At 41.4% G+C, this 23,870-nt stretch overlaps 1 protein-coding gene across 1 annotated transcript in view; it reads right to left on the bottom strand.

Annotated features, from left to right (window-relative positions):
- Positions 1–23,870, bottom strand: part of DDI2 (DDI proteasomal shuttling factor 2) — a 31,044-nt gene that overhangs the window by 5,784 nt on the left and 1,390 nt on the right. The window contains exons 2-6 of the mRNA XM_077899523.1: positions 17,046–17,175; positions 14,202–14,438; positions 12,292–12,418; positions 8,418–8,545; positions 4,753–4,881 (exon numbers count right to left, since the gene is read on the bottom strand). Coding sequence (XP_077755649.1) covers positions 4,753–4,881; positions 8,418–8,545; positions 12,292–12,418; positions 14,202–14,438; positions 17,046–17,175 — 751 coding nt within the window. The remainder of the gene's footprint in view (positions 1–4,752; positions 4,882–8,417; positions 8,546–12,291; positions 12,419–14,201; positions 14,439–17,045; positions 17,176–23,870) is intronic.

Below are 23,870 nucleotides of genomic sequence, written 5' to 3' on the forward strand. Positions count from 1 at the left end.
GCAGAGACACAGGCAGAGGGAGAAGCAGGCTCCATGTAGGGAGCCCGACATGAGACTCGATCCTGAGTCTCCAGGATCAGGCGCTGGGCTGAAGGTGGCGCTAAACCACTGAGCCACCAGGGCTGCCCCATATATCTTTTTTTTTTTTTTAAGGATTTTATTTATTTTTGCGAGAGTGAGCAAGCAGGAGCAGGGGGGAGGGGCAGAGGGAGCAGCAGACTCCCTGCAGAGAAGGTGACCTGGAAGAGAAGTCCCTTTATCTTCTACTGATCACAACTTACTGTCTTCTCCGAAACTCACTACTGCCTTGGTTTTTGTGTTCATCATTCCCAGCTTTTAAAATAATCCTTACCAGTTCTGTAGGATTCCTAAATGATACTACTGTTTAGCTTTGTGTTTTTGAATTACCACTTGCTTCTTTACTCAGAAAGTATTTTGAGATCTATCTCTGTACGTGTGGCTCTGTTTCTTTCACTGTAAACCATCCCTTAGAGTACTGTCATGTCTAATATACCACAACTAATTTATCTATTCTACTGCTCTGGGACTTTCTGGGTCACTTCCAGTTTTCTGCTGTCATAAGCAATGCTACCCTGAATATTCTTATACTTGTCTCCTGGTGTGTATTTAATTTAACAATATATAAATCATAGAAAATGGAATCAGAATTCTAGGGGATATTAACTCAGCTTTGCTGGAGGATACTGAATTATTTCCTAAAATGTTTCTAGCAGTGTATAAAACTTCCACCGTTCCACATTCTCATCAACACTCGGTATTATTAGATTTAAAATCTTGCTAATCTGGCAAGTAATTTTGCATTTATTTCTGATTAATAATAAACAACTTTTCATATATTTAATCATTTGAGTTTCCTGTTCAATAGTGTTTGAGGGTGTCAGTAAAAGAAAATAGTGTGGCTCAGTCTCATAAGCATCTGACTTTGGGTTAGGTTATGATTTCAGAGTCCTAGGATTGAGCCCATCCCTCTGCCTTTCCCCTCTGCTCCTGCTCACTGGCTCTAATGAAAAAAAAAAAAAAATTGGTGCCCTTTCAGTCATTTCTGTAGTTTTTTATTCTTTCTTTTTTTATTTTTATTTATTTTTAATAAGGTTTTTTTTTTTTAATTTTTATTTATTTATGATAGTCACACACAGAGAGAGAGAGGCAGAGACACAGGCAGAGGGAGAAGCAGGCTCCATGCACCGGGAGCCTGACGTGGGATTCGATCCCAGGTCTCCAGGATCACGCCCTGGGCCAAAGGCAGGCGCCAAACTGCTGCGCCACCCAGGGATCCCTCTTTCTTTTTTTAAAAAGCAGGCTCCATGCCCAGTGTGGAGCCCAATGTGAGGCCTGAACTCATGACCCTGAGATAAGACCTGAGCTGAGATCAAGAGCTGGACACTGACTAAGCCACCCAGGCACCCCTATACTGTCTTTTTTACCGAGTTGGAGGGGACACACACACACACACACACACACACACACACACACACACACACACAGTGCATATATTCTGAATCTGAATCCTTTATTAGTCATATATGTTATAAAGCTTCTTTCCTAGTTTGTTTTTTGTTCACTTGCTTTATGCCTTTTGATTAAAAGTTCTAATCTTAATATGGCCCAATCTGTCAAATAATTTCCTTCTTAACTTTTAAGGAACCCCTGCATAGTCCCGCATTTTCTTCTGAAAGCTCTGACTTTGCCTTTCACACTGAGGTCTTTCATCAACCCTGAACTGACAATCGTGTGTGATGTGAGACAAAGTCCAATTTTGAATCCATTTTTTCCATGGATACCCAGCTGTCCTAGTGCTGTTTCCTGAAAACTTTCCTCTGCTCTGTAAGATTTCCTCTCTTGTTTATCAAGGTTCAGGTAAGCATGGGTCTGTTTCTGTTCTAGTCCTTTGCTCTTGACATTTAGAAGGGGGAAGTTATTTCAGAGTGTCTTGCCAATTCCTACAATAAATGGCCCATGTAAAATTTTAAGTTAGCACATCAGGTCTCACCAAAAAAAAAAAAAAAAAAAGAAAGAAAGAAAAAAAAACCCTACTGGGATCTTGATGGTATTACAATGACTCTGCTGCTGACGAATGTGGGAGAATTAACACCTTCGACATCCTGAGTCTTCTTATCCATGACACAGCTCCCTTTTATTTAGATTTCCCTTACAATCGTAATGTTTTCCTCATGCCTATCATAGCCGAAGCTGCAAATGCTAAAGCTTGTCCATGTACAAGGAAGGACACAAGGGACTGATACTTACTTAGCTTCCTATCACCCTCCTACTTAAAACCATGGAAATTCTGAGAATTCAGACTCTGAAGCAACCTGTGTGTGGTAGTTCAGGCCTACTTGTGTCGGGAAGTGTATGTGAGGAAGAAATACCTTCCTATCCTTAGTCTACACAAATCGACAAAAGAAAACACAGAGAGTCTAATAAATAGACAAATATATTACAAGAGAAAAATGGGTAGAAACTATTACTTGCAGTAAAAGAAAAGCAACTTACAATAAAAAAAAAAACATTTTTAATCTGTACGTTAAGAAGTAAAAACTAATAATCCTTGATTGTATAAGGACATCAAGATGAATACTAATTCAGTGCTGGAAAAGCTGCATTGGTACAATTAGAAATACATTAAGAGCCTTTAAGTATTCATAACCTTTGAGTCAATAGTTTCACTTACAGGAATATTGACTAAGAAAAAAAATTAAAATGTGCACAGAACTACATAAAAATCCACTGTCATGTTACAATAATAAAATATTTGAGGAAAATTTTATCCTTAAAGTTGACCATTTAACCCACACAAGAGAATGCTCTGCATCTGAATGGTGCTTATGAAATTTATAGCAACAGCGAGAAAATGTTATGAATGCTATTTTTTCATAAAACAGGGCATAAAATTCTGTATATTATATGACCACTTCTCTGCAAGAATAAAATGCATGGAAAAAAAGGCCAGAAAGAGATTAAGTCCAAATGGTACTTGGTGGTTGAGTCTCACTCAAAAAGGATATAAGGTATTAAGAAAAAGAATAATTTTGGTTAGAAATGAAGGATTGAGCACATATACTTACTCCATTTACTCCTAAAAAATTCACAATAAAAGTTGGCTTTTTTAAGGTACAAATCACTAACGACAAAAATAAAGAAAAGAAAACTGAAACACAATTTTAGAACAGAAAGCAGAGGGCAGTAAGGAAAACCGGGAAGCAAGCCAGTTCACAGCACACAGCTCCCCAGAGCCTGATGAACAGAGACCTGGGCCACCAGGGATGAAGGTCTCTGCAGGAGGCAGTTAGATCCTGGGGTTCCCTCTCACTCTCTGCTCAGCCAGGTGACTTCCTCCCTTCACCCCCACAGTGGACGAGAGGTTTATTTTCTCAAGAGGGTAAAACAGATGTGGACACAAAAGAAGACAGGGACACAACAGGCACATAATTGAAATAGGGGGGGCTGAGTTAGAGTTTACTGAGCCTCTAGCCCTATCCTCCCAACTCCCAGAGTACCTACAATCACACATGGCTGCCCATCCAAGTAATCTTCCAAATAGCTCTTTGGTGTCCTAATCTTCAATATAAGCAGATGCCGAGGATCGCCAGACACTCGAGAAAACTACGTAACACGAATATCAAATAAGGGCAAAACATAACAGGAAGGTTGGAAGGCAAAGTTGAAATCCCGCCAACAAACAACACACCCAGGACACATGAAAGAGATAAACAGGAAAGAAAGAAAACTAGAAGACAAGTCCAGGATAGGAGATTGTCCCACCTGAGCAACAGACATGCTCGGGGGAGGAAGTGAAAGGCACCCAGCACAGTGGATGAAGAAAGATCCACACCCGAGAACATCACTGTGAAATTTCAAACCATTAAGGTCAAAGAAGATTCTACAAGCTTCAGAAATGGAAAAGAAATCTTTCACATAAAGGATCAAGAAATAGGACAGCAGCCAGCTTCTCTACAGCAACACTGACAAAAACTACAGAAAACAAAAATGATTTCCAACTTAGCCAGACTGGTAGAGTATAGGAAAAAAAAGACAAGTTCTGATATGTAAGGACTCAGTTTTCTCCCTTATGCTTTTCCTCAGGAAGCTACTGGAAGGTGTACTCTCATAGGAGCAAAATTACAAAGAATAAGACAGGGAATGCATGTAATCCGATCTCACACCAAGAGGAAAGGAGCCTTTGGAAACCCAAGCAAGAGATTCTAAAACAACAGCTGTGAAGCAGCTCTGAAGCACCAGTCCTGTCTCCAGAAGAATCTTCAACAGGATGAAATGCATAAAGGAGATTTACGCGACTATCTAAGTGTTTAGAAATTGAGTAACACACAGAATACGAAACGACCAAAACAAACCAGTAATTACAAGAAAAACAATACTAGACACGAAAAGAAAAGCAATCATTTTCAATTAGATGGCTCAATTCTCAACAGAATTTACGTATCAGTAATAGCACAATACACATGTTATTTTGAAATATGGAGGTAAGCACCAAGGAAATGAGCTAAAAGGAAATAAACTACAATAGTTGAAAGGGATCTATAAGGATCAGGAACATAAAAGTACAGTGACTGATTTTTTTTGTAACCAGCTAAAACATGTACATTTAAAACTCTGACATAACAGAAGATTTAAAATTTCTGGGGATTACATTGGCTGCATCAGATATAAACATGCAAAATAAAAGTTTAACGTCTACTACTCTGAAAAGACTCCCACAGTGACTTTGCTCACCTAGATGTACCCTTCCAATAATCTTCTGAGTGCCCACTCCTTTGGCGATACCTGCCCACCGACGGTCCACCAATCTCATTATATTACACCTTTCTGCACAAGCTTGGCTCATAATAGTCATCTGGGCACCTGGAGGTGGAGGGAAACATCAGATAATAAAAACAATATCCATGTTTGTGTTATAATTAAAAAACGCAGTCTGAGACCAGGGCAGAGAGCAAGTACACACCCAAGCTTTGGTCTGCGTAAAATTATTCATACCTAGCTTAATCACCCTTAATTGCTCCTGCCATGCTTAATTCAACTTTTAGTTCCACACTGGAATCTGAAACACAGCGCAGAAACCTCACAAGGAGCGAAAGAATATTGTTTATTTTTTTTAATTTAAAAAAATGCATTTATGTTTTTAAAGAATATTTTGTTTAAATAGAACAATTAGATGATATTTTAAAACTTCACTGACAGAAAGCAAAACTACCTAGAGAGGGCTTCCAGAAACTCAAACTACGTCTACAGATGGAAATGCTAAGTTAACTATTTCTTTACTCTCAGATCCATCTTCACTGAGTATCTCTAAACATCTTATCAGACTATTTTTATTTCAAACTTTGGGACACTGTAATTTACCAGGTAAAACCTGCAGTCTGTTAAATAAATAAGAGCTGAACTCCCCATCTCTGGTCAACCATCACACTGTTTCCTTTGGAAAGAGGGCAGTTATTAGGACCTTTTCTCACGTGTTCTCACCCACACAGCCAGAGCAGCCCTGTGCAGGAGACAGACATCTCTCTCTTTTTCCCTACAGTTCTAATCTCTTCCAAAGACTCTAGTCTACATACCTGAGGGCTCCACATTTCCATCTCAAAGCCCACAGGTAAAAAAACTTTCTCCCTAAGTAATTTGCACTTTGGATTTCTCTCCTTACCAATGGAATTACTTTCTTGCAACATAAAACTGTGCACTGTTCACTTGTGACTGCTTGTCTTTTAGCCTTCTCCCCACTCTCAAATTCTGCTTCAACCTTGTAAGTTTTATGCAGTTTCTGTTTCTGACTTTCCTTCTTCTAACTATAGCAATCAGCCTAGCTCACATCCTATTCCCCTCACTAGTGACAATTTCTCTGCTTTCCAAACCACCCTGTGGAGGTTTAATTTAAAACAAGGGAACGATTCTGACCCTGAGGGATACAGAATTTTCCAGATCTATCACAGTCTGCAGTCTTCCTCAAATATCACCTTCTTTAGGTCACTTATTCATCTGTTCAAAAATCCTCAATGGCTCCTCCTCTTTATAAGATTAGCTTCAAACCACCTTGCCACAGCATCAAGAGTCCACCTTAATCTGGCCAAACTGCCTCCTGCTACAGACTGGATGTATGTGTCCCTCTAAAATTCCTATGTTGAAACCATCACATTCCTTTTTTTTTTTTGAAACCATCACATTCCTAATGTGATGGCATTAGGAGGTGGGGCCTTTGGGAGGTGATCAGGTCATGGAGGTGAAAGATGAAACTCTCAGGAATGCAATGGGCGTCCTTATACAAGAGACCCCAGAGAGCTCCCCCTCACCCTTTCTGCCATGTGAGTATGCAGTGAGAAGATGAACTTCTGTGACCTAGGAAGTGGGTCCTCAGCAGATACTGAACCTGCCTGCACTTTCACCTTAGATTCCCTAGGCTCCAGAACTATGAGGAATAAATCTGTGTTGTTTAAAAGCCCCTAGTCGATGATGGTACTCTTACAGCAGCCCAAACAGACACAGCTACCAGCCTTATACTCTGTTATAAACCCTCCACTGACAGGACCAAGCTGTCCCTCTGTCTCTTACTCCCGCTGACCTTCCTGCAGGATACCCCTTTTGATGCCCCCTTCTCTGAATGCCAGTTATCCCTTAGGCCCAGCTCAAACCCCCCCTCCCTCCCCAACTGACTGGCCTAGCCCAGCGATCTCCTCTCTCATGCAGTTCCAACACTTCCTGTTCACTTTACTCATTAGGCACCTTACACCTAATGGGTATTGAAAGTTCCTGGCATTTGAGGTAGGTTAGATTCAAGAGGGCCCAGCAAAAATGAAGAAAAAAACTGGAGAAGGCAATCTCTTTTTTTTTCCTCTCTCTCCACTCTACTCCACAAAAGCTACCTATTGACTTAAAGTAAGAAAGCCCAAGACCAGATGGGCCCCTTTTGCCACTCTCTTGCCTTTCAAGCCTCGGCTCAAAGCCCTGAACTCTGTGGAGATAGGGCAGTTTAGGTGCCTGCTCTGGGGAAGCCAGGCCTAAGCACCCCGGTCAGAGGGAGAATGTGGTCTTGACGGGTATTCAACACACATGTGATATTTGCAGTCATTGAATCGTGGCACCAAACAGATCAGGGGCTGAATCCAAAGTCTACTACTTATGAACTCTGTCTACCTGAAGAGTGGGATCACCTCTCTAAGCTTTCTCTTCTATCAAATAGGTTTAACAGTTGAATATGGCACATAGGGATAACCTGAGGATTACATGAAATTAAGATGATTTATAGTAAGCACTTAGTATGGTGCCTGGCACACAGTAAGGGCCCAATAAATGTTGAGTGTTAATATTAGGGTCTCTTAGGGATCCCTGGGTGGCGCAGCGGTTTGGCGGCTGCCTTTGGCCCAGGGCGCGATCCTGGAGACCCAGGATCGAATCCCATGTCGGGCTCCTGGTGCATAGAGCCTGCTTCTCCCTCTGCCTGTGTCTCTGCCTCTCTCTCTCTCTCTCTCTCTGGCTATCATAAATAAATAAAAATTAAAAAAAAATATTAGGGTCTCTTACATACGTATTTGTCTCTCTCACTCATAAGAGCCCCATGCAGCACCAGTTAGTGAGTCTTACTCCCAAACACTCAGCACAAGTGCCCTGCCTACAGCATTCAACAGACATTTTTTAAACTGAATAATTAGCAGATGTGTTCCTCCCAGGAAAGTATGCATCTTAAATACAAACTCCTAATGACAGCTGAAACCTAGCATGTTCTCAAATAATTGTGGATGAACAAATGGAAGAAAATATTACTTGAGCAGGACCTTTTACTATTCTAGGAACTCAACCTATTTGACAGCCTGAGTGAGCTACACAGAATTAAGACATACAAGACCACCAAGCCACACCCACACAGTGCTGTGATCTTATTAAAAAGCAGTTATTACTGTGAGAAAAGGTGCTAGCTGGTATAAGGATTATTTAAATCCTCAAGTGGGAAACTCCCTGTCTTCTGTCTTCTGACCTGGCTGTTAGATTAAGGGCAAGAACCCTGATTCATACAAGCTTTGACTCCTCAGTTCCTGGCAAAGTGCTGGCACACAGGCCATGCTGAAATATTTGTCTGACCTATACCGTATTCAGCTGCTTCTTACAGCTCCTTCTAAACCCATTTACTCCCAAATTTCTTACAGAGGTATCCTAAAAAGTCAGGATGCCAAGTAAGGGGAGGTAGGAAGATAAAGGACACACTGCAAAATTCAAAACCAGTTAAGAAATGTTTAAGGAATAAACCTGCTACAAACAAACAAACCGATTGGCAAGTGAAGTAGCCCCCAGTGCAGAGGACTACTGCCAGCTTTGACAGGCATCAGAGTCTCCCCTTCTCCCTGCATCAGGTCAGAATGTCGGGACAGATGGAAAGACAAAGACGGAGACATCACCTGAGTCAACAAAGGCTTTCACAGGATGTCCATTCACTTTGCAGTTAATATAAAGCATCACTACTTGGCCAAAACTTTCGGGAGCCTCTTCCATAGCTATTGTCATGTTTTCCTCAATGTTCTGTTGCCTGTAACAAACCAAAACCAAGTATAGTAAAATCATTATTTGCAGGAAGAGAAATCTGTTTCAAAGTCACAATATTAAAAACAGATTTGGCTTTCTCTTCAACCAGGTGTCTAAGTGGCAGATGCAGACATTGACCTTTGTGAAGACCCTGACGGGCAAGACCAGCAGTATCTGATTTTTGTGGGCAAACCGCTGAAGGATGGGCGCACTCTCAGATGACAACAGCCAGAAAGAGTCCACCCTGCACTTGGTGCTGTCTGCAGAGTGGCACCATCAAACCTTCCCTCCGCCAGCTGGCCCAGAAACACAACTGCGACGAGGTATCTGCCGCAAGTGTTTTCCTTGCTTGCACCCCTGCTCTGTCAACTGCTTTAAGAAGCGGGGCCACACCAACCACCTGCATTCCAAGAAGAAGGTCAAATAAGGCCCCTCCGCTAGGTCTTCCTTTGCCTGCCGGGCAGCCTCCTGCCCAAGCCCCAAGGCCTTGGTACTTCAATAAAGATTCCCTTTCCTTACCGGGGGGTGGGGGGAACGACACAACCCAGAGATCAGTCACATCTTTTGCCCCTATTATAGAAGCTGAGTCATGGAAATGAACATTGGTGCTCTTTTCCACAACAGGTGAGGTAGTGAGATACAGCTGGCAGAAAATCTAAAGGCACACACATGGCTTTCTCACAAAAGACAGCTCTGCTTCTTTTACAAGCTCAGAACCAGGAAAATTAACCTCTGGAGAGTAAGGGTCACAACCTTTTAATTCTGTAGAATGTCAGAATTTCACAAATGCTCCAATTTTACCGGAGGATTTACTGGGTATCTGGATACATTTTCTACGACCAGTGCATCAGAAATAGTTGGCAAATATAATACATGGGTGTTAACGGATTGTGCCGTGTCTGTGCTTAATCCCCGAGACTGCGTTTTCTACCTGTGAATGAGGGTAATGACGCCTATTATAGCATGGCTAAGAGGCAGAAAGCATCCAGAACACACTGTTAACAGAAGAGGAGACACTCAGCAAATGCTGCATCTAACTACCTGGCTATCACTTAGAAAACCACACACACAAAAATGACAGTTAACTTGGTCTGTCAAAACCGTTTCTTCAAACATCAGACATATTCTAATCCCTACACGAGAAAAGGATGGATTTAAAAAGGAGTTCTAGCTTACTCCCACATCTCATGCCTTCATTCTCCACCTCCTTCTTTTTTTTTTTTTTTTTTTCTCCACCTCCTTCTAAAAACATTACCAAACACTACCGACATTAATGGAAACGAGGGCAGGGGCTGGGCAACGTACCTAAGACTGAGACACAAACAGAACAGGGCCCGAGGATGGGGATAACTTACAACTACTGACCACCATCTGTCTGTGTAAGCAAACTTCCTCGGGAATGCAACTGCACCGTTCGTTTCCATACTGTCATGCCACGAAAGGCTGCTTTGGTACTGCAGTGGCATACATGAGTCCTAGCAACAGAGACGGCATGGCCTGCAAACCCTAAAGTATTCATCGCCTAACTCTTTATGGAAAAAGTTTGCTGACCCCTGCTCTAACTCTAGTGCCTATCCTTTTTTGCAGTAATACTCTACCTTGAACTGAACTGATGGTTTTATCAGCCATTCTGTAATAATATATGAAACTTTTCAGAAAATCAAAGGCATACTTATTTTATTTAGTCAGGGAGCTATGCAGGCTATTATACCCCAGTGTACATATACCCTGAGTAATCACTGGTGCAGCGTACCAAATAAAACTTTAAGAGGCATTTGATAGAATTACACAGCTTTTCTCTTATGCCACATTATTAAATTTAGAAATGAACTAAAATTAGTTGTACACTCCTGACCTTGCATGGACTCTAAGCAAGATAAATTTCAGCAAAATCAGATTCTGAGATAATACCAGTCACTTTGGCTATTCTGGGCCCTAGATGTAGTCACTTTAGAGGCACGAGGTCTTTTTTATTTATTTTTTATTTTTTTATTTTTTTATTTTACGAGGTCTTTTTTAAAAGAGTGTACTCATTACCCCATTTCCTTAACCTCCCTTGGACCCTCACAGCTACACGAATATGCCTCATCTCACTGCTACTCTGCCAACAGCACAATGTTGGCATCCTCCCTCCCACTACTCCTGCTTCCTGGGTTGAACACATCTATTCATGAGAATTATGTCCGGTTCCCTCAGAGCTGCAATGAGGTCTAGTTCAGAGAACACAAATTTTTTCCTATTTTTCTTGGTAGATTTAAGTAGTGAGATGTTTTTTCAAAGACATTCATACACAAATACACTGATGCAATGAATGGGGGCACTTAACAGGAACACAAATGAATGGCTTGGGGCTGTCAACTGATTCTGACATATAATTTAAATTTCCCTGATTTCAAATGAAGTTAGAGAAGAAAAGAAATAAAATAATCATTACTTGACTTCCAAGCTGACAGTATAAAAAAAATGACCCAGTTGGGCTTCATTCAAGTAACAAAAGAATATGACAAAGAAGAACAGAGTTCTTAGTTATCCTGCAGCCCACCCTTACTAGCAAGAGGTACATTCCATGACCCTCAGTGGACGCCTGAAACCACAAAGAGTACCGAATCCTCTAAATGCTGTGTCTTTTCCTGTGCACAAATACCTATGATTAAGCTACGTTTATCAGTAAAGCACAGTAAGAGAGAAGCAACAATCACTAATAATAAAACAGAACAATTATAATATTCTGTAATAAACATTATATGAATGCACTCTCTCTCAAAATATCTTACTGGACTGTATTCATCCTTCTCATGATGTGAGATGATAAAATGTTTACATAATAAGATGAAGTGAGGTGAATGACATAGGTTTTGTGACGTGGTATTAGGCTACTAGTGATCTTCTGATTTATCTGCTTCTGGAATACGTTTACCCACGGGAACATGAGATTGGATAAGGCGGGGGACTATGCACTAAGGCCTTCACTATTCACAACAAGAACTGAATGGGAGTCGGGAGCAGTTATTCTTTCATTCTAAGGGATAAAAGGGCATCATCCTGCCTGTGACTAGTAATGTGACCAAAGCTGGCATTAGCATCACTGTACCTGCTCTGGCCCCATCTCTTAAGATTCCGATCCATCAGATTTGGGAGTAAAGCACAAGCACCTGCATTTTTAAAGCTTCTTATGTGATTTTAACATAGCCCCAGGTGAGAACCACAGCATCAGAGAAGCTGGAGCTGGAAAAGTGTCTGGCACTCAGTTTATCCACTGAGCCAGGGCAAGAACAGTAGGACGAAAGCAGACCTAGGACTGCAGGGTTCCATCTGTCCTGAGCTCTGTCTCTAATCCACTCATGCTCAAGTCTGGGTTTAAATTGGGGCTCACGTATTATGTCTCAGGATTGAGATTCCAGTCAGTCAGCCTGTAGAGCCAGCCTAACAGGCTCACCAAGCTGGGGATTCTGCTCAATCCTGGGGTCATCTACCTGCAGTTGCATTAATGATGCACTGTGGGCTAGTCTCAGAGTCTTCAGTAAAGTTTTTGAAGAGAAAGTTATTAAGTTAGGGACTTGTGTACTTTTGTAATGTTGAATCAACGGGTGAGGAAAACAGAAGAGAGAATGACCTATAGGACTGCAGCTGCTATCTCAAATATGAAACAAGGACATTATGTTAGAGCAGATGCCCACCTGATAGCGGGTCACCTGTCATTTGGGAACTCTGGATTCTCTAAAGCTTGCTCTTTAGGTAAAGGGTCATTACCTTATATCTTCTTCTATTTTTGCCTGAGCTTCAAGATCAAAAGGGTCAGCAGAAAAGAGACGAATCCTTTCTTGCTCTCTCCGGGCTCGGTCCTGCTGCTGCTCCACCAGGACCCTAGAAAATTTCTCTACAAAAATAAGGGGGAAAGTCTTGAGTACCACTCTATTTCCATTCTTTATTAGTACTTTTCCAGATCAAATAGTTTCTCAAGATACAACTGTAAAGAGATGCAGAAAGGATGCCTCAGAATTACTGTAAATGAGCAATTACATTCATTTGCTATTTTCTAAGGCAAGACTATGTCACCTAAATTCAGTATAAAGAAATAATTTGCAAAAATCATTTCTTCCTGTAAGAAGTCATCCCTCATATTGTTTCTACACAGAGATGCTAATAATTTGATTGAAATCAGTGGGGATAACTATCTGCGTAGCAGATAAATGGCTCCACTGCTCTCCCCAGCTGCCCCTATTAACCTGTTATCTGGAAATAAAACAGAGCACGACAACAGGGAATGTAGTCAATGGTACTGTAATGACAAATGGTAGCTGTGCTTATGGTGAGCACAGCATAAGGCAGAGACTTGATGAATCACCGTGTTGTATACCTGAAACTAGGGTAACATTGTGTATCAACTACACTTCAATTAAAAAAAACCAGAGCACTACAACCCTGTTTTTTCCTCTTCGAGTTTTCCTCCCTGTACAACACCCTCTGCCTTAAACCAGGTAAGTTAAATGCAAACTACTGCTAGCCTACCTACCTGACCTAATGAATTGGCAGCAAAGTGAGTAAACAGAAAATACTGCTTGCTACAAAGTGTACGTTACAAGAGCCACCTTAAATTTCTTAAATGAGGATGCATTTCAACGTATAAACTTAAGTATGCCATCATCAAGGTCTTTGGTGACTAGATATGAGCTACATAAGAAATTAAAGACACCAAGATAATGGTCATATGAACTATTAATACACACAAAACGAATGAATCTAGAACACATTAAATCGAGCAAAAGAAGCCTGATGTGAGAGAGAACATATCGTATGATTCCATTTACGTGCTGATCAAAACCACAAGTATCAGAATGGCAGTAGTCCATAAGGGGAAGAAACTGACTCGTTGCAGAGAATATACTGGAACTTCTGGAGTGAGAAAAATGTTCTGTATCTTGACTGGGGTGGTGGCTACAGGAGATGCCAAAACACAATGAACTGTATACTTAAAATCTGCATTTCTGTTAGGTAATTATTACGGTTTAAAAAATGGTCAACTGAAGAATGAGCTATTAAGTGTCTGTTACATTTTAAAATTTAATCAGTACAGTTTCATAAATCCAAGAGTAAAACTGAAGAAGTTTACAGAAAAAAAACTTTACTCATAAAGTTGATTAAAAGTAAACACTGTTTAATAGAAGAATGACTCAAAAACAGCTCCAGACTGTTGGCAACAACCCCACTACCATTACGCTTAGGGTGGGTGAGAATAAGGGGTTCCACTTTACCACACAGGCTGACAGCACTGAACATACTTTCTGCAACTAAAAGCATTTCACTTGGCTTCAACTGGCTTACTGGTGCTCTCTCAACCTGAGAGTCTAACTGAACAATATATCAGTACCTAGATTACGTGCTGTGAAAATAATTTGAGGAAAAAAAAAAAAGTCAATGGAGGAGGCTGGTCAAGCTGGATTTCAGAACTCTTTGCAGTTGTAAAATCCTATCACTACTGTCAAGCAACTCAGCCTTTTATGCCAGCACTAATTTACCTCTCAGAGAGCAACTGGTAGGTTCAAGAAATCCCATGACACAGTGGGTTGAACACACCAGTTGCTTGAGTTTCTCCACATGTGCGGCAACACAACTACTTCCCCTCAGGTCAGCTCCACAGTCTTCCACATTTATAAGCTTACCAAGGTCTCCACTGAGCAGAGCATCTGCCAGGGGTGGATTGCGTTCCTTCAGCAAGGACAGCTCATGGGGGTTGGCCAGCAACATGTCTCGGAGCAAGGCTGGATTGTCCAAGCCCTGAGGAGATGAAGCTATGTCTCCAGGAGATGAGTGGGACTGCTGTGCTCCTGGTGGCTGGCGCTGCCGGGAGCCTGATGAGCCAGGCACAGCTATACTACGGAAGTCTATTCGGGGTAAGTCTGTTGGGGAAAATCGGTTCAAAGTTTACTTCCAGTGACTCCATAAAAACAAGCATTTGAAGGGAACAGCAGAACATTTGCTGATACCTGGCATGTAGTACATGGTAACTGCAGACATCTGACCTCTCCCCTGCTCTCTCTCCTATGCTGACTGAATAAAAAGACTGTGGTCTGAGTGAACCCACAGGCAAGAACAGAGAAGGGGTGCCGACAATGGTAGTAACCCTAGATTTTTGGCTTAGACAGTATCCCAGGAGAGATGACACATTTTTACTTGTGTTTTTAAAACATCAAAGCTAGTCTCACTAAATGTAACCACATAAATCTGGATGTAACTGAGAAAAATCCCAGTCCACTTTGACATGTTTCAAAGAGCCTGCCCACCTTGGGTAAAGAATAGTATACAAACCAAGTGAACGGCATACATTTTAGATGTAAATTCTACCCGTCTCCACTAAACATATTCGTTCTTGGAATTTACACTTTCATCTCTGCATCACTGCTAACTCTTACACTCCCAGGGAGCTAGCAGGTATAATTGTTTTACAGGAGAGACAAACAGAAGAGAAGGAACATGCTCAGTTCTCAGTGCTGAGGTCACCAAAAGATAGAAGAAATTTAGAGGCTACAACTCCCGGGTTCTATAATCCAAGCTGAGCTGACCTTATTAAAATGAAATGAAAATAAAAGGGAGCCTCACACAAAGGACCCACATATTGTAGGATTCCATTTATATGAAATGTCCAGACTAGGAAAATAGCCAAAGTAGACTGATGGTTGCCTAGGGCCAGGAGGCTTGGAGGCAGAGCGGAAATGACTGCTAACAGGTACAGTTTCTTTTCAAGGTGATGAAAATATGCTACAGTTGATTGTAGTGATGGCTGCACAACTTGGAATATACTAAAAATCAACGAACTGTACCCTTTAAAATAGTGAACTGTAAGGTATACCAATTATATCTCAATAAAGCTGTTACTTAAAAAGGAGCTTTACCTTAGCAAAGAAAAAGTAGAGCAGAGCCAAAATGGGGTGCTAGAACTGAGTGCATCTCCATCTCCTCAATCCCCAAAAATGTATCTGATGGTCACCCCTGTCCCACATCTGAGGCCATCCCGAAGCTTATGAGACATCAATAGAAAGGAAGCTTTAAATTCCAGCGTCAGTTTCTGCCTCTTAGCATGGGTTCAACTAGTCACTTTCTTCAAACAGGCCTCAGCCGGCAGCTAGTGAACGTGTGTGCGTATGAGGGAGTTAATCTATACCAGCCAGCAAAACATACAGGCGGCCCCTTCTCTGTGGGTCAAGAAATTTTATCTCTAACCCTGCTACACTTATCTTGAGAGGCCATTCACTTCAGAATCATTTTGAGAAACTTGTTTACCTGATAGACGAGATCACCTCCCCTCCCCCACCTATTGGCTCTCATCCATATGGGACGGTACAGGGGAAAAAAAAAAAAGACAGTGAATCTCCAGAACTAACAGTTTCACTAAATTAACCAAAGGAAGATTTGGTTTTTGTTGACTGGCATGTTTGAATCACAATTCTTTCTAAAGTTTAACAGTAGCCCCAAGGGACTAATGTAACCGCGATCTGGGAAGAACAGTGCTTGATGGTCTCTTAGAGCCCCGGTTTCAGGCTGAATGGAAGCACTGTGTTCTGAGTTGGAGTGTGTCATCATCACCCAGACACCCATCAGCTGTTACCACAAACTATAAAACCAGCCAACCTAAAGACTAAACACTGTTTACAGAAATCTATATGAAGATAGCAAAAATGGAAACCAATTACATTTCATCACACAGTTCACCTCAGAGCCCTACCAACTTTCTACAGGTCATGAACCCCTCTGAGTATCTGGGAAAGCCACAGATCCTCTCCCCATCAAACGCTCACAGCCACGCAATTCTGCATATTATTTCAAGGACAAAACAACATTTTAAATTCCAATGCACAGATTCCAGGGTATAAACACCTATTCTGGATGGAACATCAAGACAGCCAACAGCTTCCTTTCACGTGATGAACACAGCTGATGGGGAAGGAACAGAATTTGGTGGTCCGGCTGCTTACTGCTCATAAAGCTCAGTATAATAGGAAAAGTACTATGTTTTAGTTCCCATGCCTTCACTTACTAGCTATGTAACACTGAAGACATTACATAAAATCAGAGCATCATCCGTTAGTGATAACAAATTATAAAGAGGACTCTCTTCCCCCACAACAGTAATGAGACCTGTGCTACGTGGGTGCAAGCGCCTGGTTGACTGCTCCACACAGGTCTGCTGGCTGAGGGCCAGACACAAAGTAGCAAAAGTCCGTGAGGAATCGCGGACAGAGGTGGCCTCCTAAGTCCTTCCCAAGGGCAAAATTATTATTGATAACAACAGAGGTGACCATTTATCGAGGGCATGCTGTGTGCTGCAGGTCATACACGCACTATTCTCACGTAAGGAAATGGACTCAGGGAAGTTAGCACATCCAAAGTTACATGGCAACCAAGGGGCGGTCAGAGCCTGTACCCTGCACTCTAAACCCAAAGCTAGTCCACAGCTCTGGCCCACCCTGTTAGGCTCTCTCCTGATGCTTGTGTCGGGGAGGTCTTACTTGGGAATTGCACCGGAGGTCGAGGGTCTGCATTCTCCTTCTGTCGTAAAATCACAACATCCCCATCTTTCAAGCCGTAGGAAGCCAGCGATCTGTGGTTGTCTGTGAGAGGTCTTTCAGCATAGACAATCTACAACCAGAAAAGATTGAATGGTATAAGGCACTAGGTGGCATGGCACAAAGGAGGAAGACTACATAGTGTCCCTTTTCATCAGATGTCAGTCCAGCTCAAAACGCTCTGCCGGTTTCCCATCACACCTGCAATAAAAGCCCAAGTCCTTCCCGTTCTCTACCAGGCCCAAACAAAGTGGCCCCTGGGTCTCCCTGACTTCATCTCTGTACTGTAATTGCTGTTCCCCGAATAACATGATCAATTTCCCCCCTGAGACTGTTTCACTTGCTCTTCTACCTGAGGAATGTTTTTTTCCCCAGTCATCTCTTTTGAGTAGGCACTATGCCCTGAGATCAAGTGATGCATGCTTTGCCGGCGGAGCCAGCCCATCATTCTTTTTTAAGGTCTCTGATCAAACATTACCTTTTCAGAGCCCTTCACTCATCACTCTATTTAAAATGTACCCTCACCTTTCATATTACAATCTATTTCTTTATCATCTTTCTGCCCCACTAAAATGTAAGTTACTTGAGGACAGGACTTTGTTTTGTTTGCCATATCTCAAATGCCTTTTTTTCTTGTGATGAGAACGTCTAACATTCCCTCTCCTAGCAGTTTTCAAGTGTTGATACAATACTGTTAATTACAGGCACCAGGCTGTGCATGACATCCTGGTGTGTCCATTTTAATTTTTTTTAAGATTTATTATTTGACAGAGAGAGAGAGAGAGAAAGAGAGAGCAAGCACGCGAGTGCGCACACGTGCGAGCAAATGAGCTGGGGGAGGGGGAGAATCAGACTCCCCACTGAGCGGGGAGCCTGACACAGGACTTGATCCCACGACCATGAGATCATGACCTGAGCCGAAGGCAGACGCTTAACTGACTGAGCCACCTAGGCACCCCCCAGGGTGTCCACTTTTAAATCATCTTCCACACTGGTAAGTCTGCAAGTTTTCCAAATACCACCTGCTCTGCATCCTTCCTTCTCTTCTACCATTCCCCAGGTTTGGCCACTTATGAGTGGAAGACAAAAGTGGAAGAAACTCAGAAAAGAACTAAACACAGATGGCAAAATGCTCACGGATGTACTGATAAAAATGTTTTTATGATGTACAATCAAACATAGAAGAAAACCTGAGAGCATAAAAGCAGATGAAACACCATGCTGTGGAAAGCAAAGGAACAAAGGACATAGGGTAATTTTACCATGAAGAAACATAAAACCCACCCTGCATTATCACATACTCCAGAGGGACATTCAGAATAAACTCAGGCTTTGAAAGGTTTACTCCTAACGATTTGCTTTGCACCACGCCACATGCAAACTGAGGAGCCTGTGTCCTGTCCTGGCTCTGATGGAGCCGTGTCGCTCAGCTGGTCCAGGCTTTCCATTCCCCATTTTCAAGCACGCAGTTGGGGCTCGAGAATCACTACAGCTGTCCCTTTCAGGTCTTTCTGCTCCACTCCCATTTTACAGCATTTCCTCATGTGTCCTTAAAGCTTTCAGAGTAAGACTTCCTAACAAAGAACCTGAAAAATACAAGATATATACTGTGGAAAAATGACCTGTCATATATCAGCTTGCAGGTTTTGCACTGAAACAAGGAACAGAACTAACAGGAAACCGAGTTTCCAAAACCAAATACTTCTGGGGATGCACAAAAAAGTGATTTTGGAGCCTGCAGAGCTGACTGTATTTTATAAGTTCTACATAGACTAGAAAATGTATTGTTAGTTCTTAGCCTCAACCTGCAGAGTTGAAACATGTTACAATAGACTGCAACTGTCACTCCATCAATCCATTCACTCTCGTTCTCCCTTATTTAAGTACATATCACACAGTAAAAGTAAAACAGAATCAATACAGACTGCAATACAACCTGAGGGTCATATCATAACTTGTGGGATTGTTGGGAAAACTACTATAAATCTGTGGTGACAAGTCTCACATGTTGAGGTGTGCAACAAGCAAGAAGAGGCATGCCAAGAGAAACGTCACACAGGCAGCTCTTACAACAAGGTGCCAACGACGCCGGAGCCACCACAATGAAGGTACCTGAGTGGTGCATGGCCCACTCCTTAATTGTCCAGGTTCAGAAACCCAACTATTGGTATATTTGGAGATAGTCAGTTGGCACATTCTAACTACTTACAAAAGAACATTTCTCTACAACAGGAAATCACACTCAAGAGCATCAAAATGCTCCTCCTGTCCACCAGATCCCTGAATCTCTTCAGGCTGGAAATGCAACCTGGAGAGCCACGTTAAAACACTAACATTGTGTGCGCTTCTATCAGAATGGGTTCTCACGGTCTCCCACTTTATCCTACATCCTCTCATTTAAGTATCAATCATTTTAAGAGATGGGCCTTATTTGTCCCATTTAATGGGCAGGGAAACATACAGGGAGGTCAGTGATCTGAGACTACACAGCTATTAAAAATTAGGATTGGAACCACATCTGCCTGACTATAGAGCACATAATCTTCCTTAAGGACCACATACAACTTCCCCAAATCTAAGTCCTGGCAAATTAGCTGGTGACCTGAACAAGAGCTACTAAGCCATCCACTAAGGGCTTATACTCACCACCAGGGGGATGAAAACTTTGTCCACTGCTCAATGTCTCTATCCCCTGCTCTGAACGTGAGAAAGAACACTAGCAACTCCTCAACCTTTGGACTCCCCAGTTTATAGATGCACTACATCACTTCATGGTGTTAACAGTCCTTCCTCAGCAGACAAGATCTTTTTTTTTTTTTTTAAATGGAAGACAGCCTCATCTAACAACAAAAATTTAAGATTCAGACAATAACTACCACCACATATGAAATGTGGAATATTGCTATCAGCCCCATTTCCTAAGAATACTAGACTGGAGAATGTGGGTGATGAGCAAACATTCTTCACACTGACAAAGCAGCAGGCATATTCCATTTTAGTCCAAGGACACAAGTGAGATAAACAAAAGCTTAGCTGAAATTAAAACTGCCACAAAGAACTGATTTCTTTTTGTTAAAACAGGTGTAAAAGTCTAAGACAACTGCTTTATAGCTTAAGTCCTAGAATAAATCTAGATGATTTTCCAGCTTAATATATTAGACCAATGACTTCAAATTTCAAACAGTCAAAACAAAGTGAGTTTCAGTAATGGCATTTGTGATGCTTTCTACCATAACACCCAACTCAAAGACCACAAGGCTAAAAATTCTAGTTTTGCCAGATATGAGAACATTTAACAGGAAAAATGATATTGCTACAGTCTTAAGCTGCAAAACTGGCACACCTGCTAGTACTTATTCCAGAGGCGGCACCCTTGAGACTGAATTCTACTCTTAATCAACATTCAATAAGACTAATTAAAACAACTCCAAGACCTTTGAGCATGATGTCAAATGTTTCCTGGTCTCTGAATGGGTGCCTTCAATCAACAGAAATCATAATCCATTTTTAGCATTAAGGGCCACATATAGCCACAAAATCTTTGGACTCACATCTAGAGTGGCTACGTAAGGGCAGCCCGGGTGCTCAGCAGTTTAGCGCAGGCTTCGGCCCAGGGCGTGATCCTGGAGACCTGGGATCGAGTCCCACGTCGGGCTCTCTGCGTGGAGCCTGCTTCTCTCTGCCTGTGTCTCTGCCTCTCTCTCTCTCTCTGTCTCTCATGAATAAATAAATAAAGTCTTTAAAAAAAAAAAAAAAAAACGGCTACATAATACTACCTAACATTAATTGAAAGCCTACTATATGTCAAGTGATCTACACATATTATCGCATGCAAGAGCTTGACTTTTCCAACCCTTCTGAAAAACAATTTGATAATGGTCTCTAAAAGCCTTTCAAAAGACCAGGCAATTCCATATCAGAAATGGGACAAAGCCTTAAGTAAAGTATATAGATATCTATGGAAATGCTACTCATAACTGCCTACAGCTTTCCCCAATTTAAATGCCCAGCAATAGGGAAATTGCTAAATAAATTGTAGTACATCTGGGGATCCCTGGGTTGCTCAGTGGTTTGGTGCCTGCCTTTGGCCCAAGGTGCGATCCTGGAGTCCCGGGATCGAGTTCCGCATCAGGCTCCTGGCATGGAGCCTGCTTCTCCCTTGGCCTGTGTCTCTGCCTATCTCTCTCTATGTCTATCATGAATAAATAAATAAACCTTTAAAAAATTTTGTAGTACATCTATAGGATGCTATATATATGATATGGCCATTAAATTATAAATTTGAAAATGCTGACAACGTAGTGTTGACTGAACAAAGAAAGTTGAAACTGCTAGTACAGTTTAGGACATTGTGTTTAAAAGATACATATATAAAAGGAAGTAAGCTTAGAAAAAAATACACTAAAAAGTAAACTGCAGTTATTGGGGGGTTATGAGGTAGTAATTTATTCTCCTTCTTTTCCTTTCAATTACAAATTCTCTATAATGAATATGCAATAATTATCGGAAAAAAACTACATGAAAATTACCTGCAAAAACAAACAGGTCAAAACCAGCTACAATAGTAAATTTCAGTTTCCACTGATTTGAAATAGCATTTACAAACCACAAACCATGCTGTGTATAGAGCAGCTTTTCCAGGATCATACAGTTACTGCTATTATTTGGTATTTAAATATGCCTTTCATTTGAGAGTCCTTACACATTCTGCACACGTTTTTACCATATGCCACCTACAGGGGTAAATTATAATGATGTTTCAAAAATACAAAGACATTAATTTAAAGTGAAGCTAAGTTCTGATAATTCTTTGAAGTCTGCCCAGCCAAGTCTGCATCAAAGTATCAAACAGCGCTATGACTGGCTTCCAAGCCCACACTTGTATTAAGAGATGGAACATGCCCAGCTTTAATCACATGTATGAGTAGAGATAGTTTCTAGTCTAAATTTGTTATCATCACATTATAACTACTATAATCAGACTAGAGCTGTTAAAAATTAACGCCTTTCCCAAGTGCATACTTAAGCACAACTAATGCTGATGTGAAAGACTGAATTCTAAACCAGCGATCCTCAATGTGGGGCAGGCATGCAAAACAATTCTTTAAAGATGAAGGAACAGAAAAATACTAGAATTTTCACTTCCATTTATTTTAGTTCATCCTTCCTTAAATTCTATCCTACGGTTGGTTGTTCGTAATATACATATTACTTAGTGTGTGTTACATAACTGAGGCTTTCAGTTATATATATACATGTGCGTATATACAAGATACATATCACATTAGTTCATAAATTATATATATCACAAAGATGTATGTTCCAAAGCATCTTACTCAGAGAGATACGTGACCAACCGAAAAAGTTTGGAGATCAGTGGTTTGGACACATCGTGACAGGAAAGAATAGTCAGAAACGAAAGAAAGAAAGGAAAGAAAGGAAAGAGAGAAAGAAAAGAAAGAAAGGAAAAAAGAAAGAAAGAAATCCCTTTAAAAATGGAGGTGAAGGAATGAGAATGGCGGTGAATACGAGGAGTGAGGTAAAGAGACCAGAACTGTGAGAGGGAGAAGGAAAGATGAGTAATAGGGGAGAACCTAGGAGGTAAAGGGGTGGGAGGGGAGCCTCGAGTAAGTGATATATTTGTAGGTAATAACTATAATGATGCTTACTGTTATGATTTGGTGAACGGAAATGACTCAAGTGTCTAGGGTGGATCCTGTTCCTGCCCGATGGGCAAACAACTGAAAAGACAACCGACCACCAGACATCTTAAAATAGATACTGTGTTAGGTTACAATGGAGCTAAGGGAACAAACTTGAAACACAGGAGCTGTTTACACTCTATAATACAAAGTTCACAGTATTTGGAGCCCAGGTTTGTATATGCGAATTTGGCTTGGGAAGGAAGTAAAGGCCCAAAAGGTGACCTAAGGAATAAGGAAGAAATCTGGAGTTAGCCTAATTGTTCAGTTAGTGAGGAGTGAGGTAGTCCTCACGTCCTGAGCTGTCCTAAGCTGGTCGAGGACAGCGCCTGCCTTGACTATACAATGAACTGTCTTTTCCCTCTAACACTCTCTTCACTTAAATTTTTTTGTTATAGCCCCTCTCAAAAGGGGCAGGAACAGAGGCAATCTCTTCATCTTCTCCCAAGTCCTAATAACAGCAGAATCAACTTACATCCTAATTTTTTATTTCCCCCCACCAGCTGGTGATTACAACCAGGGTAACACAACCACCAGAGGGAAGAAAACCACTGCAAAAGCCACCTCCAAATATTTGAGAGCGTGCCTCCCTACTTTAAACTGTCCTTTGCTAGCTCTCCACTTGAGGGATTCACTGTCAGGAACTGGTTCCTCAGTTTTTGTGGATTTGCCGTTAATAGAAAAAAAATGTGCAAAAAACCCCCAAAAAACCCTCTTCTTACCAATTTCGTTATAGTTTTCATCAGTCTATTTGAATGACACTCTAGACTCTGAAACAAATTCTTTCTTGATCCTCAGCTAGACTTATGCCAAGGTTCTAAAGCTCACAATAGTGTTGAGGAATCATACTCACTTCTGAACAAAAATATTGACGCCATCTGTTTACCATAACACAGGGCAGAACACGCTGCAGTTGGGCAATAGTTTTTGGAACTATTTCCTAACTGCGGTAGGGAATCAAGATTTACATTCTGGGGCCTTGGAGGACTTCTATGAGTTTCTTAATACGTTTAAGGCCGTGTCCTCTAGTGTCCACTTACCATCAAGTGGAGATCTGAACGTTTTT

The sequence above is a fragment of the Canis aureus genome, chromosome 5 (assembly GCF_053574225.1).
Source record: "Canis aureus isolate CA01 chromosome 5, VMU_Caureus_v.1.0, whole genome shotgun sequence".
Taxonomy (NCBI): Eukaryota; Metazoa; Chordata; class Mammalia; order Carnivora; family Canidae; genus Canis; species Canis aureus.